A 24,593-nucleotide genomic window follows, 5' to 3' on the forward strand; every position below is an offset into this window, starting at 1 on the left:
GAGGAAAGGGGACAGAAAAGAGGTCTTTTTAGAATCTGTCACTTGATATGTTCTTTCTCTTGTGCAGCTCTGCCTTTTTTCTGGATGTTGACTCAAAATGCCACTGAAAGCAATCCCTATGGCATGTTCATCAGCGGCCCATAAAATCAAATTCAACAATATAGGCTATCTTTTAAAGTCTTGCCATTCATACAAATTAATTAAATGGTACAGTATGCTATCACTATTAATCAATAGGACTAACATATCATAACAGATAGCCAGGTGAGACTTCATACACAGAGGAGGGAAAAAGGCCAAACTAGCTCTTGAAAGCTAGTAAATCATTTTAAGAAATGTGGCTTCTGTGTATAAAATTATCCAGTCTCCATTAAATGTCAATTACATGAGGGCAATCAATCTCACATTAGAGGGCAATGGTCTCATGAAGATTCATAAAGACTGGATGCAGCTGAGGCTACATCACTGAGCTCCTTCCCCACATAAATCTGAATTTTGTCTAAGGAAGGAGTACAAGGAGAGCGCTACTGTTTGTTTACATTACCACACTATAAGGAGAAGTAGAAAAAGATGTCACTCTTCAACTGCAGTTCTACAGCTATGGACAGATAACTAAGCTGAGGCTGAATTAAACTCCCACTTAATTTTGAAAAAAAGTACCTTAGTATTTTATTTTATTTTTTGCAATATTAAAATCTCTACCTGTGTGTGCTTGTGTGAGAAAAACCCTTTATAATGACTCTGAAAGTGTAAATAGATCATACAGTTAGTAATTAAGATGCTGGGCTAGGAGAAGAAAGAAACTGGTTCAAATTCATCCTCAGCTGCAGATGATCTGGGGGAAGGGAAATTTTGGGACAGTCCCTCTTTCTCCCCTCCCTCCTCTATGTGGCACTTTTTTTTGTAAGAAGAAACAGGAAGGGAGAGTGCTACATATACCATCTTCAGCTCTTAAGCAGAAGACGGAATATCAATCTATCAAAACAAACATAATAGTTCCTTGGCGTGTCTTTGTGTTTCTGAGCTTGGTTGTTTGCTTGCAGACATTTCAATATTCAACTTGGTACTGTAACTTCAGTGCAGCTTGCCAACTGTTCAAGAATCATATATTAACTACAGAGGCCAACTGCGTGAGCTCAGAAAAAGACGTAGCTACTTTAAGAAGCTCCAAACCGGTGCTGCATGCTAATAGTTGTTTCAAATGTCTATGGACATTTGAGCTGAAGAAGCTTCTTGGATTAGAAGCGAAGCCTCTTCAAAGAAAAACAAGAAAGTCCAGTTGCCTCATGAAATAGCACCTTTGGGAGTTATTTCAAATGACATTTTGGTCTCTGAACACGGCTCTACTATGCGGACCTCTAAATTTTGGCAAATCTGCTTCTGTGCAACGCTGGCGTTCATCACCTTCCGAAAAGACAGGATTGACATTCTATTTGATAATTTCGAATAAAATAAATAAAAGAAAGTTTCAAAATCTCTAAATGCTTTAATATAAACCGAAATATGTGTTCACTGAATCCCAAAATGGCATCTTAAAAGAAACAAGGCAGGGAAATACAACCGTTCAATACTGTTGGTGAATATAACAGTAATGGGGATGAGGGCTAGAATTTAAGCTTTGCTCTCATATTTCTGGAGTTTGTGCTGTTCACAATGGTTTAATGGAGTTTAAATTAAATGAAACGCTATATGGTATTGCACTCTAGGGTAGTGAGAAATACATGTGTGACCCAGAAGCAAAAGCAACCACAAAATCCTTTCTTGTAAGTATATATGTGGAAGAATGAAATCATAATGATAAAACAATTATTAATGCCTCCTACAGAAAGCTGCAGTGCTAATGCTTATAAAGTCTATAATCAGATAGAATTCACATAGAACCAGCAGGAACAGAATTACCAGGGATCTCTTAATGTTTCCTGTAAATATAACTCAGCACTTAGAATTGAACCTAGCACCTAGGTCAGGGGTAGGCAACCTCGGCTCTTTTATGACTCATGGACTTCAACTCCCAGAATTCCTGAGCCAGCTGGCTCAGGAATTCTGGGAGTTGAAGTCCATGAGTCATAAAAGAGCCGAGGTTGCCTACCCCTGACCTAGAGAATGAATTAAGTATTTATTTATTCATTTGTTTTGTTTTAATAGTTTAAATGATACAGAACATAGAGTAGAAACACTGAGCAACAGTTTTTCAGAATAGTGTCAGTCCTGCTCCAGAAACTGAAGCTGCAAGTCCAGATGCACTAACAATACTGCATGAATTACTACTATTAGACCAACCTGTAAAATATTCAGTTTAGCAGGAGGCCTTAGAATAAATAGATACAAAATTGTCTAATTTATATTTTTGCTGATATTCTCCCCAAACTACATAATACCATTCCCCCTTGATTTAGCTCATATAAGCAAGCAACTGTTCCAGTTATCTTTTGGGCATTTTCCAGAAAACGATGCTTTTTATAATTTGTCAGTGTCCTGTTTTAGTAGCAATACTTAAATCGTGTCTGGCAGCAGCTGCCAAAAAAACAATCCAGGGACAGAAGAAAACAGCTAAACGTCAGGACTAAATCTGAGGAACGTTGACTGGCCTAGGTTTATTTGGAGTAAATCTAGTTCACTTAATTGAGGCTCGTGTATTTTTTTCCCTCTCTCCTGGTTATTCTCTCTAATAACCAACTCTGTTCTTTTTAGGGAGATGCTTTAACCACCTTCAATGGCATTCACAATCACTAGATAGGCCAGCTTTCCCCAATCTGATGCCTTTGACGTAGGTTTCAGTATTCCTGGTCACATGCTGAGTTGAAATTCTGGGAGGAAACTTTTGGCTTATCTCAAGAGTGAAGAAGGCTGAAATATGCAGGGTGCTAAAGCTCCAGTTTTGTTGTTGAGGGTTTTTTGAAGGAGGCATGACAACAAGTCAATGCTGATTCCTTCTGGCTGTCTGTACAAGTTCCTGCAGTGTTCTTGGCAGCATTTCCAGAAGTGGTTTGCCCTTGCCTTCTTCCTAGGCTAAAAGTGAAAGACCGGGCCAAGATCTGGCTCTGTGGCTATGATGGGACTAAAACTTCAAACTCTCAGTTTTAAGCTTAATGCCTTTCATCACTACACCAAGTTGTCTCTCTAAAGCTCTAGAAATGTATTGGACTTAATATATATACTATGTCCCTATAATCTTGATCACTTATACAAAAAATCAAAACTCTTTATGGCTGAAGACTGAAAAAAAGCACAGGATTGGCAGGGCAAAATGTATTGTATTAAATAAAAAAATGCCACATTTCTATTATAAAAGAAAATTCTAGAAGAATTACAGAAGTCAAAAAGAATGTAAATGATCTAGAATATAAAACAATCATTTTAGTAATTTAACCCTATTGGTAATTATTTTGGGACTTGAAGAATATCTGGGAAATAAACAAATAAAATAACCCAATACTACTTTTCTTTTGCAAAAGCCTAAGTGAAATAAACAGAAATTGTAAAATGACTCTAGAAGATCAAAAGGAAAGATAAATATTGATTGTATTTTCCAAGCAATTTTCTAATAATGCTATCTCAGATAACAGTTTAATTTTTTTTTTAAAAATGGTCTATAACTTTTGCTTTCAAACTTTTCTTCTTTTTTTTAACAAAAGAATATGCATTTTGCAATGTGAGTGTTATAATGCGTCATCTGTGTTCTCTGAAAATTTTGCATGCTTATTTTCACTAGCAAGTTAGCATCAATATGTCAATATTCATCCTGCAGTTCTGTGTCAAAAATGTACAGAACGTACTATTGATATTGATTTAGGAAATGAACTGTTTCACAGCATGGATGACACATGTGAGGTAAGCCATTAAAAACATCAAACAGAAGTTATGCAATAAGATCTGAAATGAGAAAGGGAACTAATTGAGTTTTTGATTATTCCAATTGACTTTAGCCAGAACTCAGAAGGACCCTGAAGGATTCAGTCACAGAAAAATGTGGATTTTAAAATTGAAAGTTTTTGACATAGATGGGAGCTATTGAAAACTCCACTTAGGAAAGCTGATTGGGGAGAAATGGGCTTTCTTGGGGTGTAAAGACAACAGGGGAGAAATTTCAGACTTTCAAATTCTGCCATAAAGTAGCCTTAGTTCATCCGAGTATGCTTCTTTCTGGACTACCTCACAAGGCTATCAATCTTGTAAGTCTGAAACATGTGTCCCCTATGATCTTTACAGGCCAAGAAATTAGGGAGGAGACCTTTTGAGATATTTGCCATGCCCGCATTCCCGTTGTGGGTTAAGCTGCCTCTTATCTGACCATTCCCCTGGCTGAGACTCTTACCCACAGCACCATCTCCCAAGGTCATTTCAACATACCATTACATTTCTTGACTGCTTGTCCCTTTACTATTGACAGTTCATCCTAAAAGGCAGAACTTATCTACCACCTTAATATCTTCATTGTCAATTCTAAGGCTGTCTGTTGTACCTGTTATCATGAATTTGGTCTACTTTATACTTAATCTAAGTTCCATTTTTTTCATAGTGCTAATTGTCAATAATTAGAGGATTATGTATTTTTTCCTCTGTATTTTACTTTTGCATCCCAGTGCTCTAAAATAACAATTTCATCCATCAGTAAGGAACACTCTTGGATACTTCCACATGAGTGTTGGTTGACTAGCCAAAAATTTTCAAATAATTACAAGCGTTGTACCTTGGCTGCTATTATAATATCAATTTGCAATGTTAACCTGGCTATCATAGAACTTTCTGGCATCTACCAGGGAGACAAAAAACAATATTTTAGTAACCACAGTCCAATCTTGAAATGATTGTTAATTACCATTTATTCTAGAAGAAACACCATATCCCAGAAATGATGGATAAGTACTTTGTGCACAAAATTTGTATAGCTTCACAGTCAACTTTTTAGCTGTCCTGTAATTAGCTGTTTGCATAGCTTTAAAGCAGAGTTACCATTTACTAAATGTGAAGTGGTTTTAAACCAAAGTAATTTGGGCTGTGTAAAAAAAAATCCATAATCATATTTGCAAATCCACTTATTGGTCGAGTACTACTAGACTCTACTGCTTCTAAATGTTGCTTGATGAATTATAGACACAAGGCTATACATTTCACACATTATATTAGGATTAAAAATGCCACATGGGCTTTTTTTTACAATTACTTCCACAAATGTTCATCCCTTTGCATTCCTAACAGCAGGAGAGAGCTATTGCTCTCTCTATTTTTGGGTTTTCTGATAGCATTTAGTTAGAAAATGTGGTACACAGGATATTGCACTGAGTAGGCCTTTGGTCTGATCCACCATGATTAGTTTTTAACAATTTCATAATCTAACCTCTTAAATGCACACTTAATTGCCACCATCAAAACAGTGCTTCAGTAAATCTCTCTACAGCCACACACACAACAAAAGCTCAAGGTATAATGCACAACAGCCCTCTTCATGACTTCATTGCCCCAACAGAGATGTCCCCAAGGGGCAGGAGTTAACACCACATCTGCTGACAGCCCTTTGAAACATTCACAGGATAACACTTGAAGACAAGCTATACAGGAGGAGGAACCTTTTCACTTTGACTGAAGAAATGTAGCTTATTATACTAGGTAATGTTAGCTAATCTTGAAAAGCTAGGAAGAAGCTATTCTGATTAGTGCCTGGATCAGCAGCTGTTGATTGCACATACCATTTCAATATTGGTGTCAAGCTAATTAAATGAACATATCCCTAAAGTCTGCAAGAGCTGAGCTGCCCTTGAAGATACTTAACCTTTAGAAGATGCACTGGGGGCTTCCCATAATAACAAAATTGTCCTTCGTGTGTGGTTGAGCACATGAACTGATTTCCTGCGTGCTATTTAATGAAATCTTCTCAACCAATAAGAAAACAAATTTAGGAGCAAACACTTGCTCAAGTGACAAGCAGTTTTATAAGAATGGGCATCTCTGAAAGAATTCTAGTTTTATCTTAGTTCCAGTTCTTAGTGAATACATGCAAAGAGATTAAATTGGAATGAGTTCATTGGGGTATTTCATGTAATGCATGAATGTGTTGCAAGATGGGCTCACTTACGTGATATCAGGCATTCATGAATGCAATTAAGATATCTGTAGGGAGGAGCCATTCAACCACTTTACACTTTCATACTCTATTGCTTATTCAATGACAAATGTACAGAAGGAGTGTACATCTAGTTTTTGATTGTGGGAAACAGGGTAATTCAGGGAAAACAGGTAAGACAACTGTAGGTCTTTTTTAAAGAGAATTGGTCAATTGTAATAGCCATTTATTTTCCTTCAGACAGAAACTCCTGCAAAAGGTACAGAGTATCTGATCTTTATGTCACAAGGTGCATTCCTTACATAGAAAATGTTGTTAACAGTGTAAGCAAATCTACCAATGAGTTAGTGTAGTTCAGAGAGACAAATTTAAAATGTATAGTGGATTAGCCAGAGATGCGAACTCCTCTTCCATGGATAATGATCTGGATCAGTGTTTCTCAACCTGGCAACTTTAAGATGCGTGGACTTCAACTCCCAGCTGGAGAATTCTGGGAGTTGAAGTCCATGCATAAAGTTGTCAAGGTTGAAAAAAACACTGATTTAGAATATATTTACTATACCCGATCCAGCAGTGGAGATATCCTTAAAAGATCCCAATGTATGTCTCATTCTGTAAAACCTTTGCTTAACAAGCTGGATATGCAGAGATAGAACTTGTGAGACAAAACCAGCAGTATGACTGTAACAACTATGTATTTTATTATGTACTGCACCTTGTAAACGCCAAGTAGATTTTTAAAAACTAAAAAAAAGTAACAATTGAATAATGGTACGTTTGTAGGAAGGGACTATCTCATTTTGTATATCTTTAAGTAGAGGCCAGTTTGATGTAGTTGTTAAGGTGCTGGCATAGGAACCAGGAGACTGAATTCTATCTAGTCTCTCCTTGGGAATGAAAGCTGGCTGGGTGACTCTGGGTCCGTCACTCCCCCTCAGCCCAACCGACCTCACCCACCAGGTTTGTTGTTGTTGAGAAACAGAGGAGGAAAGAGTAGTACCGTATGTATGTTTGCCTCCTTGAGCTACTTATAAAAAGTAATAAAAGTGGGACAAAAATCTAATAAAGAAAGAAAGAAAAAAACAACAAGATTAGATTTGGGAAACGCTTTTGCTCTAAGATGCCTACAATGAACATGTGATCATGCAAGACATGGGAATCTTTTGGGTGGCTGTCCACTTTAGGGACCAAGCACCATAGTGAAAGATATGGTGATATAAAATATGTGAAGCTGGTGGACATGTTTGCTTTGTTTTAAAAATTACGTGAAGTCCAATTTAATGGTCAAACCACAAAATATCAAAAAAATTGTACCACCTATTTATTTATTTATTATTTGGATTTATATACCGCCCCTCTCCCAAGGGACTCGGGGCGGTGTACAGGGCAATTAAACACTATAAACAACACATAATATACAAAAATTAAAATGAAATTAAACCAATAGCCCTAAACAATAAAACACATTCTAAAATTTAAAATTTTTAAAATTTAAGATCGAAAATCCCAGTCCCTCAGTCCAGGCCAGCAAGTTCAAATAGCCAAGTCTTCAGGTCGCGGCGGAAGGAGCGAAGGTTGGGAGCCATCTGGAGCTCAACCGGAAGCTGATTCCAGAGGGCAGGCGCGCCCACAGAGAATGCTCTCCCCCTGGGGGCCACCAGTCGACATTCCCTGACCGACGGCACCCTGAGGAGGCCCTCTCTGTGGGAGCGCACAGAACGATGAGAAGTTAACGCCGGCAAAAGGTACTCCCGTAAATAACCCGGACCCATGCCATTTAACCCGGACCCATGCTATTGACAACTACAAACTGAGAAATTTCAGAAGCTGCAAAGAGGGATCTCAGAAGCCTTATGGCTCTTTCCCCACACTATACACTATTTATTAGACCCATTTTACACACACACACACACACACACACACACACACACACACACACACTTTCAAGACCCATAGATAAGGCTACTTTGTCAAAGTTGAGGAAGGGAGAAATATGGAGAAAAGTGGAACATAAGTTTCTAATTGCTATGTAAAAAAAAAACTAGTAGCTTTGCTCTTTTGTAGAGAGTTTTGGGGAAAAATCCTATTGAATCCACTGAGTTATTTTAAATAGTGAGGCAAAAGAAACTGTAAAGAAATGAAGAACTATGAAAGACTTTTTAATGAAGAATAATTAGTATTCTCATTTGTAGCATCCAGAGACGAAAAAAAATCCAAGAAAAAAATCCCATCATTAATTTGGCCTATCATGAACAAAGGGAACACGATGTAATATGGCAATTATTGTTGGCTAATGTAATCTGATTGAAATGCTGCATACAACATTCTGTCATTGCCTCTTCAAATGAATGGTACGTTAAGGGTAAGATATGCTTTGATAATATCTGTGAAGCTTTTTCAAATGAATATAGCTATAAATTAGAATCCTGCCTTCTATCTATTTATTCTAGAATCTGGGCAATGTACAGCATGCTTATGAAATGCTTACTTTTCTGTGCCTTTAGAGAATTAAACTGGTTTTAAAAAGCTACCATGCACATATTTCATTTACTGCAGCATACATTTTCATATGCAATTGCCTAACTATGCAGATAACAGTGAGGACAATTAACCAGTGGAGAAGCTTGCCTTCAGAAGTTGTAGGTACTTCATCACTGGAGGTTCTTAAGGAAAGACAGTCATCTATCTGAAATGGTATAGGGTCTCCTGCTTGAGCAGCGGGTTAGACTAGAAGACCTCCAAGGTCCCTTCCAGCTCTATTCTGATTGATAAGTTGTACAGAGAAAAATGGTGCATTGGAAGAAACATGTGGAGCCATGGGTCCAAAATAACAAGACATGCAATCCTTCCATCTTTAATTTGGCCTTTCAAACTGCATAGGTAAAGGTAAAGATAAAGGTTCCCCCGCACATGCGTGCTAGTCATTTCTGACTCTGGGGGCCGGTGCTCATCTCCGTTTCAAAGCCGAAGAGCCAGCGTTTGTCCGAGGACGACTCCGTGGTCATGTGGCTGGCATGACTAGACGCCAAAGGCGCACGGAACGCTGTTACCTTCCCACCGTAGTGGTCCCTATTTTTCTACTTGCATTTTTACGTGCTTTCGAACTGCTAGGTTGGCAGAAGCTGGGACGAGTAACAGGCGCTCACTCTGTTACGCGGCACTTGGGATTCGACCTGCCAAACTGCCGACCTTCTGATCGACAAGCTCAGCGTCCTAACCCACTGGGCCACCGCGTCCCAAACAGCATAGGGTACATTAAAGTGAGTGTAAATAGCCAAGCTTGGTAAAAAAACTGAGTCTGTACTCTGATTGAACACCCTTGACAGGGAGAAACCCTTATTGAATTCAATGAGGTTTTCTTCCAATTAGATCTACATAAAGCTGCTTTGTAAATGTTTTGGGGGGAAAAAAATAACCAGGCAGATGGGAGAATTCAGAAACAAAACAGCCTGACTGAAGGAGTTGTAAGGAAAATTTAGTATGTGATAATATCTGAGAATGAAAAAAAAATGAACAGCAATGTTCACTGGGGACAAAATGAGTCATCTTGAAATTGCCAAGATATATTGCACTCTTTTCATTATTCACTGTCCTTTTGTTATTCCAGAGCATCCAATATTCAGCCATCTTTATTGTTTTAAACACTGGCCACAGACCCATAGCAGACCCATAGACCCACATGGGATTTATGTAGAAATATGACTAGATTGCAATTGTTATAGCCCAGCATGTTTTCGATGTGAAGGCATTCTAAATGGGGCCCTGACCATTGTCACTACATAATTTCCCTAACTAACAAGAGCTCAGCGTTCAAGTGCAGCACAAAATAGTTCCCATGCAATTGTAGCCTCATATGAATCATGCTTTGTTCACCTCATCCTTCCTTTGCTGTCAAAGTATCACAGCAGGTTCAGTTTCTTAGCCATTGAGCATGGCTTTCCAGCTGAAATTACAAATCCATTCACCATAAAATAGAAAACCAGTCTCCCTTTTGATTCATGTTACACTCTGGTGTTTCCTTTTTTAAAAAAAACAACACAGGATGATCCTTGGCATAATTATTCCTTCATTCGTTGCATTATTATTTCAAAAGAGGAAACACTGTCTGCTCCAGGGAATAAATAGGGCAGGTTTTTTCTTGCCTTTGGGGAAAGCAGCCAATCTCCTTCATGCATTCACTATGAACTGGATTCTTTTCCTAATATTCTCCCACTGGAAACATCTAAAGCACCATCTGGTCTGCCTGTCTGGGATTAATTTAAGGTGATGCAGGCTGAGGATGCAGAAAAGGCATTTTTAATGGGAAAGGGGAAGAATACACCCCTTGTATACTTGATTATAATTAGTCAAGAATGATGGATTGAAAAAAGCATGTGAGTGGCTGCTTCTGAAAAAGCGGGTGCGTGGCCATTTGCTGAAGACAAAAATGTGATTTCCACCATGAAGCTTTAATTACAATAGCCAAACTATCAGTAATCTTCTGAGAACAAAATTGGGGATAGCATAGTCAATTTGGGATGAAATGAAATGTTTAGATTGATTTTAATTCAGGTTCATGAAACAGCCTTTATCAGCCTGGTGGGTTCCTTTGTCAGAAAAGAAACAGGAAGAGGAAAGCCCTGTGTTGGTCTCTTAAATCTTCAGCATAGTGAATTGCTGGATTAGTTTTGTAATTGGATTTGAGCATCAGGGTGATATGGTGGTTCTTAGTGGTGGGGAAAAAAGTCAAATTTAAACAGTTCCAAACTAAAAATGACTCATTCTGAATATGATACAGTTGTTTTGAATGTGAAAGAAACATCTTAACATTTTGGGGAGTGTTTTTGAATTCAGTTGAGTTCTGTTTCAAAGGAGAGACATACCACTTTTAGCTCAAAACACAAAATTATCAAAAAGCTTCTTTCGCACTCAAAACAATTGTATCAGGTGAAAATGGCATTATTAATTCAAAATACTTTACATAGTGAAATACCTTGTCCATGCTTAGTACCTCTGCTCCTACGTACATAATCATTTTAAAGATTTAACTTATGGAGTTTTCTGCATATGTTCCGGGAATACATATTCTATGCTTAGGGAACATCTTATATGTAACTGTTGGGAGAGGTCATCAAGGGAGTTTGGTTAAATTATCATCAGAATACAAGTGATCCTGTATTTCTCTGTCCTCTGAGTTTTAGTGAAAGCTAGTGGAGGAGCTAAGCTGTCATTTGGGCTCAGCAACTGGCTGAGCTAAACTGACCACCATTTGACTGGATGGAATTCATCAGATGTGAGTAGCTAAGTGTTATTCACTGGGGTTCAAACTCTCTACCAGGAACTCGTGGATCTTTGCACTTGGACAACTATAAATATAAAAAGTCTTATTATGAGTTTGTATATTTTTCAATTTCAGCAAAGTGGGTTCTTCTCCAAGTATATTTTAAGTCTATGGAGTGTTATAAACCTAGAAGAGCTGATCTTATGGCATTTGCAGACACTCAGAAATGACAAAAGCAATGTCGCAGGGTTGTGTTGCAAGCTTTGCCCCTTTGGAGTAGGTGTGCAATATCACAATGCACAAAAAAGGAGGGGGGATGAAAGCTTGCAATCACAGTAGTGTTATTGTCTAATTCTATTGGCTTGCCATTAGCGGACACCTCTGACCTGATCATACCATTAATTTCAAGTGATCAAAGATCTAAAACGAAATAAAATAGTTATAAGAAGTGCTGGTTGCGATGGTGGTATCAATACCTTTTTATCTGCATCTTATTTTGAAAGTCATAAAAGCTTGTTTCAGAGATTACATTCAAATGGTCTAAGCATCATTTTCTCTCCCTAAACAATCTTTATTTTACTATATATATATATATATATATATATATATATATATATATATATATATATATATATATATATATACCGGTATATATATATATATATGTGTGTGTGTGTGTGTGTGTGTGTATGTATATATGTATGTATATGTATGTGTGTATACATATATATACATACATATACATACATATATATATATATATATATATATATATATATATATATATATACATATATATATGGATCCTTGGTTTTTCGGGTTTTTCCCCGCGTAGAACTAAAGGTGTAGGCGCAACGTTTCGACGAAATCCCATCTGTCATCATCAGGCTAGTGGTTTCTGCTTCCTTCTTCTGGGAGAAGTATGTGGCTGTACTTCTCCCAGAAGAAGGAAGCAGAAACCACTAGCCTGATGATGACGGATGGGATTTCGTCGAAACGTTGCGCCTACACCTTTAGTTCTACGCGGGGAAAAACCCGAAAAACCAAGGATCCACATACAGGCACCCGCGAAAACCTCAGAAAACATATATATATATATATATATATATATATATATATATATATATATATATATATATATATATATATATATATATATATATATGAAAAGACATAGTTGAAATGCTCTACATTTTGCAACATCTGAAGTTGCTTTTGATTATGTAAACACAATGTCCCTATTGTTTTTCAACTTCTAAAAGCTTTTTCTATCAAACATAGGCTTATACTTGCTATGTTAAAAAAAATGAAACAATTCATGTTTGCTAGCAATATCTCTCTTCACCCTTTTCATCTTCAGCAAAAAAAAAAACAACCTATGGTGGCATCTACTGCATCTGTTTTTTGAGTAAAAAACAACAACATTGTTTTTGCATAAATTTAGAAATCTATTTGGGGATCGCTGAATCACACCACCAGCTCTCCAAATGTAGTGTTCACTCTTCTGCTAACAAGGCATGTCAAAAATTTATTTAAATGAAAGAGAGCAACTTAAGAATACCTTAGGGTAAAGATTAAAGATGCTTCCTATTCCTGGTAATTTTATTCAACCTACTAATTATAAGTCAAGCCAGCTCCTATCTCTCTCATCTTGCCACTAGAGAAAGATGAATATCATAAACCTGGAATTCTCATAAACATATACCGATCCATGCAGATACACATGATAAACTTATTCTCCTCTTGAATCCATTCTAGCCTATGCCTGACTACCAGCTCTGCTTATTTGACCCAGAACACAAAACTACTTTCTCTTGCTAATGGCTAATTTCTGACATACACAAACACCTGCGAGTCATCCAAGCTCTGTCTCTTTTTGCTAAGCAAGCCTGGGCATGCTTTTTTGTGTAAAAAAACAACCCAAATAGAAATAAAATATTGTCCTGCACTGAGCCCAAAAGCAAAGTCATCCCTAATGCAGTATGACACCAATTATCTCACTATTATTATTACTACCATACTATAGCACTGTACTAATGCTGCACTCATTAACAACATACTTTTCAGCAGCTTGTACTCTATGCAGGAGACTTTTTATCTAACCCATAGAAAATTTTATACAATTATTATTTAATTGATTTTAATTTAATTTTCAACAGTGCAATGGAGCTATGTAAAATTCAACACATATATTTTGACTTTTGTACTTCTCTTAACCACTTAACTTATGTAAGAAGGAAACGGTAATACTTTAGCTATTGTTAATTTAATTTGGCTACTACTTTTTAAGTTCACTATAGCTACCAGATTTTAACTTATTCATTTTGCTAGCATTAAAAGAGAGACATTTACGTGCATGGTCACTAATTTTTCTAACATTTTTCTGAGCACTAACTATGTATCAGGCACTTTTGAAAAGGAGGTTTAGTAGCAGTCTTCCCATCCCTTAGCTTGACTGAAATAGGTTTACTAAAAGTCACATCCCATTGCAAAAGTCCAAAACAGATCTCATTAACTTCTGAGATTGGCCGGAGTGCCTTGGAGAATTTGAAATCTTGTCTAGATTGCAATCCAGGAATCTATGCCAGAAACCTTGGGCCTGACCAGAATCTAGTTAGGGTTCTGCAATAATTATATCCATTCAAATCACAGGTCTGCTCTAAACATATAGAAATAGGGTCTGCCAATGTTGTATGTTAATATTGCATGAGACAAGGAGTTGCTGAAGATGTACAGCCTAACCTAAGATATCAACGAAGCAAAGGCTGATACAAGAATTCTCTGGTTTTCATTAGCACCGTAGAACCTCGATGACACTATCCACAATCCAACATACTTAAAAAAAATATAGCATTTTTAAAAATTATTCTTCCAGTCCATAGCTATAAGCCCCATAATTATTTTCAGTTCTTTGGTCTGATATTATTTAGCAAGTTATTGAGTTTTATAGAAGAAGCAATCCCTGATATCTCTTGTACCTTATATATTGTACTCCTTCCAAATAGTCTTACTAGCCATGTAGGAAATGAGGAAAAAAAGTTGCCAAGGTAAAATACATACATACATATATACATGATGTTGTTAGTTGTGAAGTCATGTCCGACCTATTGCGACCCCATGGACAACATTCCTCCAGGCCTTCCTGTCCTCTACCATCTTCTGGAGACCATTTAGGCTCACGCCTACTGCTTCAGTGACTCCATCCAGCCACCTCATTCTCTGGCGTCCCCTTCTCTTGCCCTCAATCTTTCCCAGCATTAGGCTCTTCTCCAGTGAGTCCTTCCTTCTCATTAGGTGGCCAAAGTATTTGAGTTTCAACTTCAGGATCTGACCTTCTAAAGAGCAGTCAGGGTTGATCTCCTCTAGGACTGACCAGTTTGATCGCCTTGCAGTCCAAGGGACTCGCAGGAGTCTTCTCCAGCACCATAGTTTAAAGGCCACAATTCTTTGGCGCTCAGCCTTTCTTATGGTCCAGCTTTCACAGCCATACATTGCAACTGGGAAGACCATAGCCTTGACTATACGCACTTTTGTTGACAGGGTGATGTCTCTGTTTTTTATGCTGTCTAGGTTTGCCATGGCTTTCCTCCCGAGGAGCAAGCGTCTTTTAATTTCTTGGCTGCAGTCCCCGTCTGTGGTGATCTTGGAGCCCAGAAAAATAAAATCTGTCACTACCTCCATTTCTTCCCCATCTATTTGCCAGGAATTGAGAGGGCCGGATGCCATGATCTTGGTTGTCTTAATGTTCAGTTTCAACCCAACTTTTGCACTCTCCTTCTTCACTCGCAACAAGAGGCTCTTTAGTTCCTCTTCACTTTCTGCCATTAGAGTGGTATCATCTGCATATCTTAGGTTGTTGATATTTCTCCCGGCAATCTTAATTCCAACTTTTGATTTATCTAGCCCTATCATGATGTGCTCTCCATATAAATTAAACAGGCAGGGTGACAGTATACAGCCTTGCCGGACTCCCAATTTTGAACCAATCAGTGGTTCCGTGTCCCGTTCTCACTGTTGCTTCTTGACCCACATATAGGTTTCTCAAGAGACAAATAAGATGGTCTGGTACTCCTATCTCTTTAAGAACTTGCCACAGTTTGTTGTGATCCACACAATCAAATGCTTTAGCATAATCAATGAAGTAGAAGTAGATGTTTTTCTGGAACTCCCTAGCTTTCTCCATGATCCAGCGTATGTTGGCAATTTGATCTCTAGTTCCTCTGCCTCTTCGAAATGCTGCCTGTACCTCTGGTAGTTCTCGATCCACATACTGCTGGAGTCTAGCTTGTAGGATTTTAAGCATAACTTTACTAGCATGTGAAATGAGTGCAATGGTGCGATAGTTTGAACATTCTTTGGCACTGCCTTTCTTTGGAATTGGAATGTAAACTGATCTTTTCCAATCCTGTGGCCACTGTTGAGTTTTCCAAATTTGCTGGCAAATTGAGTGTAGCACTTTTACTGCATCGTCTTTTAAGATTTTAAATAGCTCAGCTGGAATACTGTCACCTCCACTAGCTTTGTTGTTACTCAGCTTTCCTAAGGCCCATTTCACTTCACATTCTAACATATATACATACATACATATGTATACATACATGTGTGTATGTATATACATATATACATACATACATACACACACACAAACACACACACAAACACACATATTGTTAAATGGTCTTTTTCATTGTGCACTCCAGTGAACAGGTTTAGTGCTAAAACAAGTAGATAACATTCTTATTAAAATTCTAAAAAAATAATTTCCTGATTTCCATATTAATGTATGGATTTGGTGTTACATGCTTATTATCTGGCAGCATTGTTTGTTTGCTTTTTTTAAAAAAAAACCTGCTTGGAACTCAGTGCTGTATATAGCATTTCTTTAACCAAGTATATCCATCCTTCTTTATATTTTCAAACATACTATCTCTGTTTACAAGATTAGAGTTTCTAAATGCTCCTGTTTTTCTTACTCCTTTTCAGTATGTATCAGTAATCCTATCCATGCAGCTGCCACATGAATTAAGAGATTATCAAAGTTATAATATAAATGGGGAATTCTATTCATATTTGGTTTGTTGGTAAACATCCAAAAACTCAATGGGGTATGAGGTAGGACCGTGGTGGCAAACCTATGGCAGGCATGCCACAGGTGGCACGCAGAGCCCTCTCTGTGGGCACACACGCTGTCGCCCCAGTCCTAAGCCTTCTGCTGGGTTAGGCCTCCACCACCATGTGCAAAAAAAAGGTTCAATCAATCAATCAATTTCAACTTCTTGTGGAAAAAAAAAGATCTCGCAAAGTTGTAATTGATTGAACTTTTTAGTCCCACCCAGTCTGCCATTACTACCGCAGCCATGCCCACCCAATGGGCCATGCCAACCCAACTGGCCACACCCATCCAATGAGCCACACCCACCCAATGGGCCACGCCCACCCGGCACCCGACGATACATACGTGTGTTTTGGGTTGCAGTTTGGGCACTCGGTCTCTAAAAGGTTCGCCATCACTGAGGTAGGATATGTCACAAGATGCAACATGTAGCTGATAACTGGATGTGTTTATTGGTATAATACTTGCAAGCATTTTAAATTTAGACACTTGTTTCTCTTTTGGGGATACAGTGTCCCCATTGGACTATAGCACCTTGCATTTTGTCAATTTGAATAAGATTCAACTACATATCAATCTGAATAAAATTTGGCTATATATCAATATATTAAAATGTTATATGTTAAATGGCAAACTGGAATATTGCTTTGATTTTGTGAAAGTTTTCAGGTTTTATGCATGTCTGATGATTTTTGTGATTCCATCTTGAGTTGCTTAGCAGCAACAACACATATGTAAATTAACTTCTAACCCACAACAAAGTTACACTTATTTCAGGGCAGGTCAACATCTTTATAATACACATGAAACCAAATTCAAAGTAGATCTCTGGTCTCGTCTTGCCCTATCCAAATACTACTCACCACAGGAAGTGTGTACTATATGTGTACACACATAAATGCTGCAGTGTGTTCATCTGGCAATGCAGATTCCAGTAACATTATCAATCTTGGGCAATGGTATGCTATAGCAGGACTCTTATTCCCTCCCCCCCGCCCTGCGATTTGTTCTTAAAGAAGTCAGCCAACATTTCACCAAGTCATGTTTTATAATGCTTTTGACCTTTTTACAAATGGCTGCTCTAACATCTTTATGGAGCAGAGATGACTTTCTCCAGATAATTCCTGAGTTGATCCTGGCCTACTTTTTCTGTTCAGATTTGCTCTGTCATCCCCATGGGCTTGGTCCTTTATTGAATGCATCCTTTGAGGAAAACCTTGTTGCTGATAATTTCTGGGCAAATTCACAGAATATAGGCCTTTGAGACACTAATGAATGATTTCATAGTTTATGTAGCTTTTGAGCTTTTTTGATAGAAACCATTTATTAAACCACCTTCTTTTTGGAGATTAAATGGTCATAGAATTCCCATAGTCCTGTCTTTATCCTTCAGCAAGAATAACGGATTTATAAATTGTGCTGAATGTGTTCTCCTACAGTATAAACAACAAAACATATAAGCACTCATTTTTCTTTATAGAACTGCGAAAGTCACTGAAAGAAAACAAAACTTTGCAGGATAATTAAAACTGAAGGATTCTAGTGTAGTAAACAGTGCCATTTTCTTTTGTCATAATAGTAGTAGTAGTAGTAGTAGTAGTAGTAGTAGTAGTAAAAAAATTAAAAAGTTCCAGTATTAAAACTGAAGGATTCTAGTGCAGGAAACTGCCATTTTCTTTTGTCTTAGTAATCCGAGTTAAACTATGACTTTGGGTACCATGCTAGGGAAGCTCAGAAAAACAAATGTTCAGGAAGCTTGAATAAGTACACCACTGAAAGACTGGATTTATTTTCCAAGAGACTTGCACAGGCTTGCATTACTAACCACATTTTGATTTTACATACTCCAGATTTCTATAGGAATAAGTATGGAACTAGAGCCATCTCAATGTGAAAACCTGCAAGGCAATTATGTTCAAATTATGAAAAACAGTGGACAGTTATGTGTATCTAAGCAGCACTGTAGAATAGAGAGAGTTCTTTGATTTATCTGCAATTAGCTTTCAGAAACTACAGCATTATTAGTTGATGTTCAGCTTGCTACAAATACCTAAAGTATGTCAATCTTTCCTAATCAGGTATCTTCTAGATATGTTGAATTATAACCCCACAATGCAGTCAATGTGATTTGGGGAAATCATGGCAGTTATATTCCACACATCTGGAGAATAGCACATTGGAGAAAATATAAGTAGGCCTTTGTAATAAAAAGTGTCAACTGGTGAAACCTCACATGAAATAGGTTTAAATCTTGACAGTTTGGGCAAATAAGACTTGGCAAAGAGTTCTCATATTCCTCTAATCAAAAAGGAAAGTATTATTAGCCACAGACCTATTGCTAACACCAACAAATATATATATATATATATATATATATATATATATATATATATATATATATATATATATATATATATATATATATACATATATACACACACTTCTGTAGAAAATTATTTGAAATTATTTAAATCAGTTGGATATGATCCAAAAATTGTTTAAAAACCCTGAACTTCACAATCCTTCTTCATTTAAAATAATATTAATACTTTTGAAGAATATTCTGATCCTCAGAATATTGTTGATTTTGTTGATTCTATTGTTGATTCTGAATGTTGAATCAACACTGATATAAAAATGCTGAGGAAAGGAACAACTGAATATAACTTTGAAGTAATTAACTTATCATTAGTGAAAGATCAGAAAAGAGAACCAAGAAAAAAGTTGCAGAAACATCCCAATTCTCCTTTTTCCTACATACAGATGTGCTTACTTAATGTTTCTTCTTATTACTGCCATATTTTTTCACTGAAATGTTAACTTTTTTTAAAAGACCAGTTCCATCTTGAGATGAAATAATGGTCCATGAGCTGAATATAGATATTTGCAAAGGTTGCCTGCATCTATCAATCAGCATAGAAGTAGCAATACAGAAGAATATATCTTTAAAGTTATACGCAATGTATTGGATTGCGGTACAGTACTTGGAAGTAAGAACAAGAACTGATGAGGAAATCTCTTTAAGGCTGCAACCATCTTATCCTCACTAACTTAGGTTCAAGTGCTGTTGAATCAGCTGAACTCACTTCAGAGCAGGAATGAAAAATATTTTGCTATCAGACAGCAACCCTTTGCATACTCAGAAGGGCTGACTTTAGACTAAGCTGACTTTGGACGGCCCCTCCTATACTGTGGCTATTAAAACCAAAAGGTTTGTAGTGTTTTGCATCAGATTCTATTTCATCATCATCAACACAATAAAACTTGCACTGGTTGCCATAAAGCTCACAGGATCCAAAATCACCGGGATAAGGGCTGTCATTGGATTGTGTCAATGTCTTTTTTAGAGGTGAAGACAATTGCCTACCCACCCACCCACCCACCCACCCACCCACACACACACACACACATGGACCAGGCTGCTTCCAAAGTACGTTTCAACATCCAAAACTATCAATACTTTTCATTCTTTGCAGAAGAACTAACCAGTTGCTAGTATGTAAACTCTAAGAGTAGTTTCCCAAAACATTCCCGTTTATTCTCTTGCTTTAGTAGTAAAGGAAGGGGCAATCAAGTAAAGGAAGGGGCAATCAAACCAATCCCCTGCCCCAAGTTTACAACCCCCCCCCCATCAGTTCCAAAGCTTTCCGCAGGGCACATCAGCCTAACTGCTTAGCCTAACTCCCTTACAAACACCAACTCTACTTCAGGGGCATAGAAGCCTAGGCAGGACGAAAGAGCTGCATGTGGGGATAAGGCAAGTCCCGTGTCAGGATCCCAGCGGAGGGCTGCCTTCGCTGAGCCCTGAGGCTCCGTGGCTGCCCTTGGGCCGCGCAAGAGCCCGCAAGGATGCTGCGGAACTAAAATCGTGGCCGAGCGGAAGCGAGCCTCTACTTTAGCCAATCTACCTTCCAAGTATTATTTGACAGGCTTTTAACGATGCCTTTCACGAAAAGAAAAAAAAAACCCGGTCTGATCGAGCTAATTTACTTGCAGAAATAAGTAGCCAATACGTCTTTTCTCCGTTTTGTTTTTAAAAAAGAGGAGGAAGGCGAGGTAGGTAGAACTTGAAAAAAAAACACAAACCGGTCTGATCGAGCTAATTTACTTGCAGAAATTTAATTTAATTTAATTTTAATTCCATTTATATCCCGCCCTTCTCCGAAGACTCAGGGCGGCTTACAAGCTTAGCAGTAGCCTTCATTCTATGTATATGCCTGCTTATTAGGGCTTTCACACACACCCCAAGCGGCATTATTACAAAGTCAGCTTAATTGCCCCCAACAATAAGTAGCCAATACGTCTTTTCTCCTTTTTTTTAAAAAAAAAAGAGGAGGAAGGCGAGGTAGGTAGAACTTGAAAAAAAACACAAAAAAAACCCCGGTCTGATCGAGGTAATTTACTTGCAGAAATAAGTAGCCAATACGTCTTTTCTCCTTTTTTTTAAAAAAAAAAAAAGAGGAGGAAGGCGAGGTAGGTAGAACTTGGGAAAAAAATCAAAATAGAAAAAAAGCCCCCTCGAGGATCTGTCAGGTTCCCCCAGCGAAGTCACAGCCCCGGCCGGCGTTTACCTCAAAGCGCCCGAGGCTGGAGCTCTTGGAGCGCGATTTCTTGCGGAGATAGACGGAGAAAAACCTGCGCACCGTGAACTTCTTCGTACTCGTGTCCATCGCTAGGGCACGCCGTTCACCCCACAGCCATCCGAGGAAGGCAAGGAAGAGGGCGCGTCTCCCTGGGCTGGCCACGGTCCTCGGGCGAAGTCATCCGGTCCCCGGGCCGAGCCGAGTCCCGCCGAAGACAGCCTTCGCCACTGGCGAATCGCCAGGCAGGGGCGATCAACTTACCGGAGCGGCTTTTTCCCCCCTCCTGGGTTTACATTTCATCGCTGCAAGCCCAACTCTCTTCCTCTCCGCCTTCTTCTTCGCCTCCTCCTCCTCCTGCCCCACACACACACCTCCCGCTCGGCACGGTCCTCTCCCGCCCAATCGGAACCGGCTTTTTCTGCCTGCGGAAGCCGCCGGTTGTCCAGAGAGCTCCTCCGAGCGCTAGCCCTGCGGAGAGGCCAGGAAGGTGAGGGGGGCGCTTCAGGACAACCTCGGAGCAAGACCGGGCTTGTCTTGGCTTGTCCCTCGCCGTAAGGAGCCGGTCAGTTTCCTCCCGGCTTCCGGATCGCGCTAGAGAAGGGAGCGCCCCGTTGCCGCTCGCCGCGAGTTGGGAACTGCAGCGCGGAGAGAGCTATAATTATCTTGGCCTGGGAAGGGATGAGCCCTCCTCACAAAAGGAGATTCTCCTGGGAGATCAGGCAGGCAAGGAAGGCAGGCCGCGGCTTCCGAAGTCTTTTTTTTTTTCTTTTTCCCCCGCTGCCGCTGCTCCTGCTTTCTCAGACTTTAAAAGCAGATTCGGAGCCTTCGGACCTTTCAGCCAAATGCGCTGAATTATTCATTTAGGTTATACAGAACTCAAATGTTCCCGCTGATGCCTTCCTGCCGAGTTGGACTACAGTTCCTACAATCTCTGGTTAGCCCAGCCGTTGTCCAAGCTGGCTGAAAGTTGCCCCTAAATGTAGTATAAATGCACACCGGGTTTATTTATTTATTTATTTTAATTCCATTTATATCCCGCCCTTCTCCGAAGACTCAGGGCGGCTTACAAGCTTAGCAGTAGCCTTCATTCTATGTATATGCCTGCTTATTAGGGCTTTCATACACCCCCCAAGCGGCATTATTACAAAGTCAGCTTAATTGCCCCCAACAATCTGGGTCCTCATTTTACCTACCTCGGAAGGATGGAAGGCTGAGTCAACCTTGAGCCTGGTGGGATGCGAACCTGCACTAATTGCAGGCAGCTGGTGTTACTTAAGGAGGCATTAGCCCACTGCTCCACCAAGGCTCTGGGGAAGGCAGAGCCAGGGACAGACTTAAAAGTAAAACCAAAAACACATGCACCTCTTTTTTTCTTTTTTGTTTTGTTTTGCAAGGGTGTAACATCGTATTAGAATCCCAGTGTCAAGAACCAGGTAACATTTATTTGGGTGTCTGTGTTTGGATCAATGTTAACTCCCTTGGGAGTTAATCAGTTTCAACTACTGGGGGTGGTAACCTGCAGTTTTCTTGGCAAGCTTTCAGAAATGATTTGCCCTTCCTTTTGAGAGGAGACTGGCCCAAAGTCACCTAGCTGGCCTCATGCCTAAGGCAGGACTAGAACTCAAGAGTCTCCTAGTTTTCAGCCTGGTGCCTTAACCATTGCAGGTAGCACTTGACTTACAATGATAATTAGGGCCAGAATTTCCATTGCTAAGCATTAAGTGAGTTGCGTCTGATTGTACAACCTTTTCTGCCAAGTTTGTTAAGTGAACCACTGCTGTTGTTAAGTGGAATCACATGGTTATTAAGCAAATCTGGCTTCCCCCATTAATCTTGCTTGCAGGAAGCCAGCTGGGAGAGTCGCAAATGTGAAATCGTATGATCCCAGACAATGTAACTGTGATTAAAAACATGCCAGGTGCCCAAATTTGGATCACATGGCCATGGGGATGCTGTGATAATTGTAACTGCAAGGAACCGTCACTGTTTTCAGTGGTGGTGTAACTTTGGTCATTAAACGAAGGGTTGAAAATCAAGGACTACCCATAAAGCAATCTGGCTCTCATGTATGGCAGTATGTATGCCCCAGTGAGTTTAAAAATCTAAAGAAGTGCCTACTTGTAATCCTACGATGCTGTAGTGTGAAATAAAGATGTTTGTCAACAAAGATCTCCTTTAGAAGGCCAATACCTAAGAATGTGAGCGAACATCTACATAAACAGAACTGAGGAGCATATGCCATATCAATCATTTATACATGTTTTCATCTAGACTTTTCATCTGAGAGCCAGGGTCTAATAAGCTAATGGAATCTTCCTGTGGCTACTTCTGACAGATTCCAAAGCATTTTGCTCTGCCAGGGCCCAGGAAACTAATGGGCCTGGGCTCCTGGGTGCCAAAATAACTTAAACTATTTCTGAGGTACTTATTTCCTTCAAATGAACAAATTTACCGGAGCCTGTGCTACTAATTCCTCATGGAAACATTTCTCTTTGCTTTATCTGCAGAAGAAATAATCTCTCTAGTGCCGCAGTAATCTCAACAAAATTAATAAAGACTCTAGTTCTTTTTTCTCAAACAATGGTTTAATTAAACATATTTTTTTAACATTTCTCATCAATGCTTACATTTCTTTTAAACACTGAACATTCCTGAGAGTATGACAGGGCCCTTCCTTCCTCCCACCCTGAAACTGAATTTCTCAGATGACTTTTTATTGCTCAGTTGGGATGGGCCATCATTAAGAAAAGCAAAAGCTGCTCCAGAAAAGCAGAATACAGGTTGGTAAGTCTTGTAAAAGTCCACTGTTATAACACAGTATATATCCATTATCATTCTTATCTACTGTATCCCGAAGTTTCAGTACTTTCGGCTTAGCCAGCAGTGTTTTAGGCTTACCCAATTAAGCTTTTTCCCTCTTGAAGATGTGTCTATGATACTTGGACAAAAACTGGCTAGCAGAGGTCTTCTTGACCTTTCTCTGCCTGGCTAGTTAAAATATGTCAGGAAATGCTGACCGCAGCTCTTAAGACAGGGATTAATGTCTCTTTGTAGAACAGAAATAATAATAAAAAATTAACACTGCCTTGCACCCACAGTTCAAAAGCATCCATTATTTTTCCTTATCGCTATTACTGTTATTGCTGGCATCATCAGAAGTATTCTATTATTTACATCTGGCCAATCTGCTGGATTTTGTGCATAGAAACAAGCACATCAGAAAAGGTGAAATGGAAGTAATTGTCTGTGCTACAGATTAGACTTTGTACTTCACTTCTGGATTTCAAGGGGATACCACCCAAAAAGGAAACTTCAACAAACCCTAATCTGCCTCTGCCTCTGACTTTACAAACTCAGAACTGAGGTATTAATTATGGCATCCAGGGAAATTAGCTCTTTCCTCAATGCTCCTTTCCTGATTTAAGTCAAACCCAGATTTACCCCAGCCTAAATTGTTTTTATGTGACAGCATGCGGGGTACTATGCCAGCAAGCACCATTCTTCTACAATACTTTTAAGTCCATTTTAATGGGCTTTCTAGCCCAGGGATCCACAATAATAGGCAAAGAAGGAAAG

General features: G+C 38.9%; 1 protein-coding gene across 1 annotated transcript in view; it reads right to left on the reverse strand.

Moving 5' to 3' along the window:
* Positions 1 to 21,188, reverse strand: part of RPS6KA2 (ribosomal protein S6 kinase A2) — a 143,771-nt gene extending 122,583 nt beyond the window's left edge. The window contains exon 1 of the mRNA XM_083366367.1: positions 21,006 to 21,188. Coding sequence (XP_083222493.1) covers positions 21,006 to 21,104 — 99 coding nt within the window. The 5' untranslated portion in view covers positions 21,105 to 21,188. The remainder of the gene's footprint in view (positions 1 to 21,005) is intronic.
* Between the last annotated feature and the right edge of the window lie 3,405 nt (positions 21,189 to 24,593).

The sequence above is a fragment of the Vipera ursinii genome (genome assembly GCF_947247035.1).
Source record: "Vipera ursinii genome assembly, chromosome: 1".
Taxonomy (NCBI): domain Eukaryota; kingdom Metazoa; phylum Chordata; class Lepidosauria; order Squamata; family Viperidae; genus Vipera; species Vipera ursinii.